The sequence below is a fragment of the Musca domestica genome, unplaced genomic scaffold (genome assembly GCF_030504385.1).
Source record: "Musca domestica strain aabys unplaced genomic scaffold, Musca_domestica.polishedcontigs.V.1.1 177, whole genome shotgun sequence".
In the NCBI taxonomy this organism is placed as follows: Eukaryota; Metazoa; Arthropoda; class Insecta; order Diptera; family Muscidae; genus Musca; species Musca domestica.
Genome location: NW_026712235.1, coordinates 816,456 through 829,118, shown reverse-complemented (window position 1 = coordinate 829,118; position 12,663 = coordinate 816,456). Strand labels below are relative to the sequence as shown.

Sequence of the window (12,663 nt, the reverse complement as noted above, 5' to 3'; positions counted from 1 at the left end):
CTACAACTTTGGGCATTATAGGATTCTTTAAAAAATCCACGCCTCTTTGGTTCTTGTGGGATTCTTTAAAGGCTCCTTTAGGACTTGTAAGAGTCTTGAAAAAAAATCTTTAAAAAATCTACACCCCTCCTGCCTTGTAGGAGTCTTACAATTTTTCTTCAAAATCCACGCCTTTCATACATGCCCTCTGGCCTTGAAGAAGTCTAGACAAATTTTCAATCGTGTATTCGGGCCTGGAAATGTAGAATAGTTTTCTAAATATATGTTTTTGGAAAAATCTACAAAAAAACTATAGAAATTATCGCTTTGGCCTTTCTACCTTGAAGGAGTCTAATTAATTTTAAAAATCATTAATTAACAAATGCATTGCATTTTGACAGCACGATATCATTGAGACGAAACTCGAATTACAAATCCCTAGCTTCTACACACAGCTGCACGACTGAAGACGTAGAAAGTGACTTTTCCGATCTAGGGAACACTTTGTTGTCAGACTTTCTGTTTTGATTCCATGTCTTTATTCATATTTCTTTCTGTGCTGCCTTTCGTTTCAGTGTTGCCGTATCACTGTGTCCTTTGTTCGTTACTTCAGTTCTGGTTTCAGTTTGGTAAATTGTTAAATCATTTTAAATGTATTTCGTATAAAACTGTATGAAAAAATATGTAGAACAAATATGTATGTGTGATTGCTGAGATTGTGCGTGAAAAAGGTCAAAAAAGAATAAAAAAGAGTTTGAAGATTTGGTGTTGTATGGTGAATACCCGGAGAATACCGGGTACCATTCTTCTGTGTATTTTATGTTGTTGTTAGTGTTTCTATAATGTTGTCGTGTTTCTATAATGTTGTCGTCCGTCGAATAAACTGAAAAATTAAAAAAAATATCAACATTTGCTGAAATAAAAGTCAGTGGACCATAAACAACTAAAGTTCGTCAATTAAAATCCCATTTATATTCCAGATAGCCGAGATAGACAAATTAGAACAAGCCAAGTATACTAGGACACGTACCCTCCATTTGCCGATTGGTTAAAAATAGCCAATTGACAGCCTGCTAGCCAACGACGGCGAATACTCACAACAGAACAGAAACAACAACAACAAGGAAATAAGGGCAGCTTATAGGTGTTTTGGAAAAAAGTAGGAAAATATTTAATTATAAACTAATTAGCCATGAATCTTGCCACATCATCGACCTCATCAATATCAAGAAGAAATTCTTTTCAATTGCTAGTCTACGTTGCCAGTGTTTTACTGATAAGCTGCAGTAGTTTGTACTCAGGTGTTCGGGCAGCTGCCAACAACGATTTACAGGTCATTTATGCCATTAATGCCGGTGGCTATGATCACACTGATAAGTATGGCATACTCTATGAGGCTGATCCCTTGAATGTGGGCACTGCCTCCGATTATGGCAACCATTTGCTGATAATTGGACGTGTTCCGCAACAGGATGAGGTGCTGTATCGCACGGAACGTTATCATACGTCGACCTTTGGCTATGATTTACCTTTGGAAGGTGACGGGAATTATGCATTGCTATTGAAATTTTGCGAAGTATATTTCAATGAGCCGAATAAGAAGGTGAGTGGAATGTTTTAATTTTTTTGGTATTTTTAATTGATATGGATATTTTTATCGTCCCAAGGGAATTATGGTGAATTAGAGTGATAGCGTTGTTATCAATTGTTGCAATGAAATAGTGGGCCGACATAAGAAAATAGAAATACTTTTATGTCAATTAATTGCAATTCAAAATGACCAACGAGACAATATATTTTCCCTGTAACTGGTAACTTATTAACATTTGTTGTTAGAACATGCATATCCATTTGTTGTCTCATCATTGGCCAAACATATATGTGCAGGTATTGATTTTCAAAAGGTCAAAGTCAAAAGGACATATTTTAGTAATTTTATCCTCCTCCCCCCATTATCTAATTAAAACAAACAACATATGAGCGCTTCCTTTTACCAACATCAGTATGTTATTGTTGTGGTTGTGCTATTTGTAAAGCAGATTAATCAGAAATAGTATTTTAGTATCAATTATGTTTCAACACACCCACTTATAAGGAGTTGTTACATAGAAAAAGAAAGAAAGATAAACCTTCTTCCTCCACCTACGAAATCGTAGTATTTTAGATGCTTTTAATGCAGAATACAGGTGGAGACTAGGGACTAGTCGTTTTCGAATCCCGCTAAGAAGACAGTAGGACAGTTGTCAAATTGAATCGACTGAATCAAGCATGAAACAAGACCCACAAAATGTTCCTAAAGCAAGTATTTATCCCTTGAAAAATCGCAATGCCAAACGTTTCAACCATTCGGTTTGAAAATTGTTTTTGGAAACTTAAAAAAACAGAACATCTGTAGGCGCCGCTAAATAGGTGCTACACCAAACGAAAGACAAATGTTGGCCATTTTCTGTTGAAAGCGTTGTAATGTCTGAGAAACTAATAACGTCAAACTAGAGGTTATCTGAAAGGGTTCGTTATGTATATGACACGTAGTCGATTTAGACTAATTAACGAATATATTTCAAGGAATTACAATTGACCTTAAAAATTCTAGATTCATCATCTTTATGAGGTCTTCACTGTGTAGGCACATAGCCACATCATTCCCAGAGATGGGAAAATTATAAAGTGATTAAGCAAAGGTTTTTCCAATAGGTCCAATTTATTTTTCATTCCAGTATCGAATGCTCTTGAGCTAGCATTCCCTTTTTCTTTTTGTCCATCTACGTAAATTCCCCAAGGATAAGATCGTGGATTTTTTGATATTACATCAAGGCTGAAGCAAATGTTCGATCGTTTCTTTTTCTTCTTTATCCTCCCAGAGAGAGTCACAAACTGGTTTGTTGAAGTGACCTACAGATGTGCATAAATCATTTTTATACCCTCAGCCATATGGAGGTACCACTCCTCCTGGTACCTCCGCCACAAAGTTTAAAATTTTTGAATATCCATGAAGTTCATGAAACGCGAATTTAATCTCCGATGTCATTCAGACTTGGTACATCTCAATATTTACATCATCACAAGAGGGCATATATCATTTGATACGGCCAAAACGTGCCTTATCGAAATAACGATTTTAGACCCTAGATCTTTTTGGACCAAATCCGTTTCAGGACATTTGGAGTTGATATACCGACGTCAACTGTCTGGCTGGCTGGTGCACACGATATCTCTTGAAGGGAGAATCCGATTTGATCCAAACTTCGTACATCTTAATATTATTGTCAAACTTCTCGGTCAAATGCTTCTGGCACCTCCCCCACAAAATATCAATATTTTCAAAGAAAATAATTTACTTCACAGAAAGAGAAAGGATAATACGATTTTGTCCCAACTTCTCAAATCCTGATATTTGCATCAGTGCTAGGTCAGGTGCGAAAATGGACAATATCGCTCCACTCGATCAAGTACCGACCCACAAAGGGTCAAAATTTTGAATAATTATAGTAAGTGTCCGATTGTCTTCAAATTACACACATCACAATATTTTTATTAACCCATGGTCTGGTGTAAAGTTGGAATAAATCGGTCCACTCCTTCTGATACCTCCCACACAAAGGGTCAAAATTTTGAATATCCATGGAGCACATAAAATACGAAGCTAACTTTCGATTTCAGACTTGGCACATCTCAATATTTCCATAAACACAAGATCTGTTATAAAGATGGTTGAGATCGGACCCTTCCTTCTGGTACTTCCCCCACAAAGGTTCAAAGTTTTCAATAACCAAAACGATCATAAAATTCAAAATAAGCATCCGGTTCTCTTCAAATTACACACATCACAATATTCTTATTAACCCAAAGTCTGGTGTGAAGGTGGAACATATCGGTCCACTCCTTGTGGTACCTTCCCCACAAAGGGTCAACATTTTGAATATATATGAAGCTCATTAAACGCGAAATTAATTTCCGATTTCATTCAGTCATTAATTCCATCATACAATATTTTCATCAACACGAGATCTGTTATAATGATGGTAGAGATCGGACCATTTATTCTGGCACCTCCCCCACAAAGCGTTCAAGATTTTTAAAAACAAAAAAAGCGTAATAAGCATCCAACTCTCTTAAAATTTTACACATCCAAATATATTTGCTAACGCAAGATCAGTTGTGAAGAGGATATATACCTGCCAAAGCCTTCTGGTACCTTACCCACCAAGGGTCACAATTTCCAATTCTTATATCTGTCATAACTTGCGAAACAATTCGGTGATTCTTTACAAATTGCTATATCTAAATATTTCTCTTAACCAGAAATCTGAAATGAATATGTAATTTATTGGAATTTATGATTACGCATTAAATTGGATATAAATTTTCGATTTCCTTCAAATTTTGCACATACCTACATTTTTATCTGTATTAGATGAAGTATGAAAATGGAATACTTCGGTCCGCTATATCTGTTCTTCACGCATAATTCCATATTTTCCAAAAATTTGCACATATCTCATATAAAGTATAGGAAGTAATCAATATAGTCCGAATCTGGCATGTTGTAATATTTATGTAAGTCTTAGGTCAGATACGAAATTGTCAATATTGGCTAAATATTTGGAACCTCCCTTATAATCGGTCAACGGTCTCAAAGCTGGGGGTATTCATCTGTCGTCAAAACCGACTGATACTATTTTACTTGTTTAGGTTAAATTTAATAGGAAAGGGGCAACGTTGGGGGAGATGTTGCTTGTGGCGTGGTAGATAAGTTGTACCTCCTCTATTGTTGTAATAGAATTTGTTATTGTAGAAGTCTTCTTAAGGGTAAAAATCTGTTTTTCCGGAACAGAAATCTAAAACTTATTTTTTTTTGTGTTAGCCCCTTTTTTGTTGTGCCCCTTGAATTTGAATATCCATTTAAAATCCCTGAAAAAAAACTATTAATTTATTTTAACATTTTTTTCCCACAATTTAAATTCTAATCTTTGTGCTGTCTTTCCTTTAAAGGTTTTCGATGTTGTCCTGAATCGCCAACATGAAATTGTTTCAAATTTGGATATCTTTGCACAAGTTGGTCGTGGTACGGCACATGATGAGTACATCTTCTTTACGGTGTCACGTGGCAAACTACACTACAAGGATGAAGTTTCCGATATACGCAACAATGTGATACGTTTGGAGTTTATTAAGGGTGCCTATGATAATCCCAAAATCAATGCATTTGCTCTGTTCAAAGGCGATGTGGAGAGAATACCTCGATTGCCGGCCATGCAAAGCGAAGGCTTTAATACAGACGACCAATTTGAGGAGAAGAAACATGATATCAACGGACATTCATCAAATCGAAAATTAAAAACGAATACAAAGAAAGTAATGGAAGATGATGTGGAGGAGGATCTTATGGATGCCGATGAGGAGGTGGACGATGAAGACAATATTATTGACGATGATGAAGATGTTGATAGTCAGTATGACAATGAGGCTGGCCATGATGACTTGGATGATTTAGAAAGAGAACGTAGAAATAAAAAAACAAGTGGACCACGTCATCCCGATCCCTATGCCTCGGAAGATTCTACGATAATGATGCCAGTTATTGTGGCCATAGGATGTTTTATACCTTTGTTGTTCTGCCTCTGCAAGTTATGAGCACTTGTGGATAGCATTTATGCAAAACTCACTTGGATTCCCTGCATTGCCAATGTGCCGTTTTCATAATCCCCTAGTTGTTCCGGCAAAGTTATAAAATTTTTATTTTTTATTTGTGGAAGAAAGAAAATAGAGCTGTGTTTTTTTATGATTTTGGTATTTGTAATTTATTTGTTTATTTCCTGTTTGTGTTCACAATGATCTGCAATTTTTTTTATCCTTTTTCGAAACAAAAGTACTTATAGCATTTATTACACACATGTGTATGTATGTATGCATATAGAGATATATATATTTTTTTATTTTGAGTTTATTTTTTGTACTGTTACTGAGAATTAAGTTCCTTGATTTAAGTTAAATTTTGGTTGTATGTTTGTATGTATTGCAAAAACATATTTTGAATTGAAGCACTTTGTTTTAGAAGCACTTTAATTTCGTTCCTTGGTTTGCGCTTAATGAAACCTAGTACATGACATGATTCTAATTATATATACGTATATAAAATATTTATCAACAAATTATGCTGAGAATTTATAAAAATCGAAAATATAAGTAATGTTTATTTAAATTTAGCTAAACAAATTGACAAAAAAAAATGAATCATAAAAATAAAAATGTTGACTTAGTAATGGCAAAAAAATGTGAGTTGTTTGAGGGGGAAACTTTATTTGAATGGATATTGAACTCAGCTTGAACTTTCATAGGAGAAATGATGATTTAAAGATCTATGGATCCTTTCGCAGAACATCTCTCATAGAAGACCTGTAAGCCTTCTCATAGAAGACTTGGAGGTCTTCTCATAGAAGACTTGGAGGTCTTCTCATAGAAGACTTGGAGGTCTTCTCATAGAAGACTTGGAGGTCTTCTCATAGAAGACCTGTAGGTCTTCTCATAAAAGACCTGGAGGTCTTCTCATAGAAGATCTGGAGGTCTTCTCATAGAAGACCTGGGGGTCTTCTCATAGAAGACCTGGAGGTCTTCTCATAGAAGACATGGAGGTCTTCTCATAGAAGACATGGAGGTCTTCTCATAAAAGACCTGGAGGTCTTCTCATAGAAGACCTGGAGGTCTTCTCATAGAAGGTCTTCTTATAGAAGACCTTCTCATAGATGGACTGTAGTTCTTCTCATAGTATGTCTGTAGATGTTCGCGTAGAAGATCTGTAGATCCTCTCATAGAAGATCTGTAGATCTTCTCATAGTATGTCTGTAGATGTTAGAGTAGAAGATCTGTAGATCTTCTCTTAGAAGGCCTGTAGGTCTTCTCATAGAAGATCTGTAGATCTCATAGAAGATCGGTAAATCTTCTCATAGATGATCAGTAGATTTCATAGAAGATCTGTAGATCTTCTCATAGATGATCTGTAGATTTTCTCATAGATGATCTGTAGATCTTCTCATAGATGATCTGTAGATCTTTTCATGGAAGATCTGTAGATCTTCTCATAGAAGATCTGTAGATCTTCTCATAGAAGGCCTGTAGGTCTTCTCATAGAAGATCTGTAGATCTTCTCATAGAAGGCCTGTAGGTCTTCTCATAGAAGATCTGTAGATCTTCTCTTAGAAGGCCTGTAGGTCTTCTCATAGAAGATCTGTAGATCTTCGCATAGAAGATCTGTAGATCTTCGCATAGAAGATCTGTAGATCTTCGCATAGAAGATCTGTAGATCTTCGCATAGAAAATCTGTAGATCTTCTCGTAGAAGACCCGTAGGTATACTCGTAGAACATCTGTAGGTCTTTTCATAGAAGACCTTTAGGTCTTCTCATAAAAGATCTGTAGATTTTCTCATAGAAGACCTGTAGATCTTCTCATAGAAGATTTGTAGATCTTTCCATATATAAGATCTATGTATCTTTCCATAAAAGATCTCTAGGAATTCTCATAGAAGAAATTTCATCTTCCCGTAGAAGATCTGTAAATCTTTTCATAGACTCCATTTTGAAAATTTTCATCACCCTTTAAAAATCACATCATGTTTAACTCTTGCATTTATTTATTCATTCCTTTTTTTATTTATAAAAAAATGTTATTTGGGAATATCCAGTATCCTATGGGCAGAAAGAAACACAATGGGACAACGAAACAAAAAAATTATAATAGATAAGTAATAATAACGCTAATGACAAGGGTGATAATGAGTGAGAACTTAAACTATGTGAAACAGTGCAGATTATGATCAAATTCTTAAATAGTCTAAAGCTTGGCCCACGAACGCCAAGGGCCAACACTATGTTGCCAATATCTGCTTACGGCCAGCACACTGGGAACCACATAAAACAATATCAGCATATATTAGACGATCTCGACTAAATACTAAATTCTTGACATTTTCAAATGTGGCCATGGCTGCCCGCTCCAGAACGGTATCACCATAACAAAGTTTGCCACAGGCACATTTGGGCGCTTCCGATAGGATATCGACCAATATCCAAGGTAATGTGGCAGATGAATAAGACAATTTATGTTGGCAAACCGCTCGTGCGGCTTGTAGCCATAATGGTGAGCAAGTGAATAAATTTTGTACACCAGAGACGGATGATGACGAAGATGTTGACGATTTGGTATCCAAATCGTATTCTTTTAGCTGTTGGAAATTATTACCCCAAACATCTAACATTTCCAGGGGAATGTTATTAAATGCCGCCGGCAATGATTCCAATTTATTTATGGACAAGTGGACAAATCGCAAACCTCGCATACGTCGTATGGCTTGTGGTAAACAGGTCAGTTGATTATTGTTGAGTTTTAAGGTGACTAGTTTTTCATATTTGATCAGGGGTGGTGGGAAGTATTCCAATTTGTTGGCAGACATGTCAAGATCCCTTAATGAGCTCTGTATGGTTTTACCCTTTAACCATTGCCAATCATTTTTATCACCCAAATTGTTGTTACTCAAATTCAATTCAACCAGCGCCAGGCGTCCCAGTTCATTTGGTATCTGAAATATGGAAAAAAGAAAAAAATTCTTTAGTTTAACTAAAAATTAGTTCGACATAGAAAATTAAGAGTCGATTGGGCAGAGCTATTATATGGGTTGATTTTCTGACCGGGTTTCTAAATATTGAAACATCATTTCTAAAAGAACTAAAAGGAAGACCAAATTTGGCTATTATTGCCAACTCTTTAAACGGAAAATGTAAGAGAGTATTGATCACAATATCCATGATCGCAGGAACAATTATGGAAAGCCACACATTCTTCTAGAAATCATAACAAGTTAAATTGTAAACATTTTTCCCATTTTACCTTCTCAATGGTATTAAAGCTCAAATTCAAAGTTGTCAAATTCCGCAGCGAACACATATCATAGGTGACCTTGCACAATTTGATGCCGGTTATGGTCAACGACTTCAGAGTCCTTGGAAAGCCCTTTGTTGGATAATCTCCACGATTTGTTATATTCATTTTTGTTTGTGGCTGTGATTTTTGTGGAATTGCAGTTGCCGAGGCAATATTCATTCGCAAATTTATCGAATCCTTACCCTCAAGGCCCAGCTTAAGGGTCTGTAGAAATCCCTTCAATTGTATGGGATCACATTTTATCATTAGATTTTCAGCAGGTTGTTTAAAGCTAATTGTGGCCTTTCCATCTTTCAAAAACTTTGTGAACATTTTCTCAATGTTATTCTTCACTTTGTAGCGGGTACCATTTTTATCTTGTGGTGTGAATAGTATAATTTCCAAATCTTTATTACACTCTCCATTTTGATCCTTGGCTGTGGTATGAAATCCCACGGCCAGAGTGGCTTTCACCATGCGAGGCGTCTTGTTTGCCTGGGTCAGACGATTCTGCACTTGGGTCTCGCAGAGAATCTTCATAGCGTTCAGTGTCCGTTGTTGCCTTGTCCTTTGTTGGAATCGTTATTGTCATTTAGTTGTTCACACAGGTGAGTATTTATAATAAGGAAGTTTTTATATTGCCTTTACTATTTATATTTAATTTATTTCTTAAACAATAGCTTTGTTTTGATGTTTCAAAAAGGAGGGCAATGTTTGCAATGTTTTTTTTGCAGAAATTGCAAAGCCCTTTTGCAAAAATGACGCCGTAAAAAATGGATGTTGATAAATGGGAAAAGTGGCCAATAAAAATTGGGAATCAAAACAAAAGTAACGATTGGACATGTTTGGCGCTGGATTAGGGATGTCGAAATCGAAAAATTACCAAAATTTATTTACAATGCCCTTTTAACTGTACGTTGCTACACTTTTCAAACTGTCAAATAACAGTTATTTTGTTTGATTTTGCACAATTTTGCTCAGTTGAAATGTGAAAATTGTCGTGTTTGCCAGGAAATTAAAGTGAATTATGAGAAATAGAGAATAAATTGTGAAATTGTAAAAAATAATGGTGTAACATGATGAAATTGTGAGTGTAGTGCGCGTTTTAATCGTAGTGTGTTGTTATATAGCCGAGGAAAGTTGAAAATTATCCAGGTAAGTCGATGTAGACTTTTCTTTGACCAGAATTTTTTTGTTAGTAGCTTTTAACCAAGAAAGTGACTACGAATTTGTGCTTATCTATAAGAGTTTATGTAGAAATGAAGGCAACTGATGAAATGCGTATGATATGGATATAGTTCTGAGACAGAGATTCTTTAACCTCCAGCAGTTGAAATAGTTTTGAAGCTTGTGTGTTTTGACTCTATCTTCCAACTTCAACAAATATATGCAATATGTACTATATGTGAATTCGATGGCCTTCCTGTTCAAGGATTTGCTCTAGTACCTCTTTCACGCTGTCAAGAAATGAATAGTCCTCTAAGATTCCTGAACTGGGATCGTTAAGGTGTGTTCCGATCGTTGTTTTAGAAATTTGGTGTGGTCATGATAGCTGGTAAAACATTCAGTAAAATATGTGCTGTAACAAAAGCAGTGCAGGCACTTTTGTAGTCCATGTTAAAAAGTAGTGTAATAGTCGTGGATATTTTCATATCACTCGCATTGAGGAAATTAAATGAGACAAGAATTGAAATGGAAAAACAGTCTGTGTTAAATCAAATTTCCACCTACGGCATAAGATTAACTATCCAGGCAGGAAGAACAAATGATATCAAATCACATTTGTATCTTTCTTAGGTCAAGTGCTACGAACACTGTTTTAGGACACGATCTGCCGTGTTTGGGCCTTTGCCTAATGTATTTGTTGTGGTAGTACGGGGCTGCCGGAACTCATACTGATGATCGGTAATTGGAAAGTTTCATGGGTCTTCTTTCTACTACATGAAAATCGGATCATTATCTGCATCAAGGGTTGGAATTCGATAATAACGACATGGTGACGCAAAAGACCTGTAGTGGAATTCTCATTTTTGAGTAACCGATAAAAGTCGGCAACATTAAAATGGTTATAATTTCGGTAATTAACTACAATTTTCGGTAGGTTAGCGATGAAACCAAAGTAGTCGTTAAGACCTTCTGATAGATACCAATGTTGTCAACTTCAACTTCTTTTTATACCCTCAGTCATAGGTATACAGGGGTATATATCATTTGATACGGTCTAAACGTGCCTGATCGAAATAACGGTTTTAGACCCTAGGTCTCTTTGGACCAAATCCGTTTCAGGGCATTTGGAGTCGATCTAGCTACGTCCGTCAGTCTCCCTGTCTTTCAGGGTGGCTGGTGCGCACGATAACTCTCGAAGGGAGTATCCGATTTTATCTAAACTTGGTACATCGTAATATTATTCTCAAACTTAGATCGAGTTCGGATCAAAATATCAACATTTTCAAAGAAAATAATTTACAAAACGAGAAATAATAATTCGATTATGCTCCAATTTCGCAAATCCTAATATTTGCATCAGTGCTAGGTCATGTGTCAACATTTTGAATAATTGTCGATTGTCTTCAAATTACACACATCACAATATTTTTATTAACCTAAAGTCTGGTGTGAATATGGAATATATCGGTCCACTCCTTCTGTTACCTCCTCCACAAAGGGTCAAAATTTTTAATATCCATGAAGCTCATAAAACACGAAATTAACATCCGATTCCATTCAGACTTGGCCCGTTTCAAAATTTTCCTCAATACCAGATCTGTCATAAAGATGGTAGAGATTCGACCATACCTTCTGGCACCTCCCACATAAAGGTTTAGAGTTTTAAAAAACCAAAACCAATAACCTTTCGGTTCACGTCAAACTACACACATCACAATATTTTTATTAACCCAAGGTCTTGTGTGAAGATGGAATATATCGGTGCACTCCTTCTGGTACCTCCCCCCCTAAGGGTCAAAATTTGGAATTTTCACGAAGCTTATAAAACACGAAATTAACGTCCGATTCCATTCAGACTTGGCACATCTTAATATTTCCATCAACATAAGATCTTTTATAAAGATGGTAGAGATTCTTTCTGGTACCTCACCCACAAAGGGTCAATGTTTTGAATAACCAAAACGGTCCACGCGAAATAAGCATCCAACTCTCTTCAAATTTCGCACATACAAACATTTTAGCTAACACAAGATCTGTTGTGAAGATGATATATATCTGCGAACCCCTTCTGGTACTACAAGAGGTCACAATTTCCAATACTTATATTTGTCATAACTTGCGAAACAAGTTTGCGATTCGATCTAAATATTTTTCTTGGCCAGAAATCTGATATGAAATTATATATTCATATCAGATCGTATGATTTCGCATAAAAGTGGATATAAAAGTATGAAATATGAAAATGGAATAATTCGGTCCGTTACACCTGGAAACTCACGCATATTTCCATATTTTCCAAATATTTGCACATATCTCATATAAAGTATAGAAAGTAGTCGATATAGTCTAAATCTGCCGCGTTGAAATAGTTATATCAGTCTTAGGCCAGATACGAATTGGTCTACTGCTTCGTATGCGGGAGATAAAGGGTCAACAGTTTGAATAATCAGAACTCAAAGCTGGGGGTGTCGGAAGGCTGAGAAATATTCCACGTTGGAATATTTATATCAGTCTTAGGTAAGATACAAATTGGTCAACTGCTTCGGAAACTCCCGCATAAAGGGTCAACACTTTGAAAAATCATAACTCAAGGCTGGGGGTG

General features: G+C 36.0%; 2 protein-coding genes across 2 annotated transcripts; one reads left to right on the top strand and one right to left on the bottom strand.

Moving 5' to 3' along the window:
* Positions 1-799: 799 nt before the first annotated feature.
* LOC131801812 (malectin-like) lies at positions 800-6,253 on the top strand. Its single transcript, XM_059120779.1, has 3 exons — positions 800-903; positions 960-1,582; positions 4,972-6,253. Exons 2-3 carry the CDS (start codon positions 1,172-1,174, stop codon positions 5,611-5,613), a joined length of 1,053 nt encoding a protein of 350 aa, XP_058976762.1. The 5' UTR covers positions 800-903; positions 960-1,171; the 3' UTR covers positions 5,614-6,253.
* Positions 6,254-7,639: 1,386 nt separating this feature from the next.
* Positions 7,640-9,629, bottom strand: LOC131801818 (leucine-rich repeat protein 1-like). Its single transcript, XM_059120786.1, has 2 exons — positions 8,862-9,629; positions 7,640-8,553 (listed from the first exon to the last, which is right to left on the bottom strand). The coding sequence occupies exons 1-2, from the start codon at positions 9,432-9,434 to the stop codon at positions 7,843-7,845; spliced, it is 1,284 nt and encodes a 427-aa protein (XP_058976769.1). The 5' UTR covers positions 9,435-9,629; the 3' UTR covers positions 7,640-7,842.
* Positions 9,630-12,663: the final 3,034 nt, after the last annotated feature.

Coding starts and splice junctions, on each gene's coding strand:
- LOC131801812 (XM_059120779.1), top strand. CDS start 1,172: ATGAATCTTGCCACATCATCGACCTCATCAATATCAAGAAGAAATTCT. Junction 1,583..4,971: donor TCAATGAGCCGAATAAGAAG/GTGAGTGGAATG, acceptor TTTCCTTTAAAG/GTTTTCGATGTTGTCCTGAA.
- LOC131801818 (XM_059120786.1), bottom strand. CDS start 9,434: ATGAAGATTCTCTGCGAGACCCAAGTGCAGAATCGTCTGACCCAGGCA. Junction 8,554..8,861: donor GCTTTAATACCATTGAGAAG/GTAAAATGGGAA, acceptor TCCATATTTCAG/ATACCAAATGAACTGGGACG.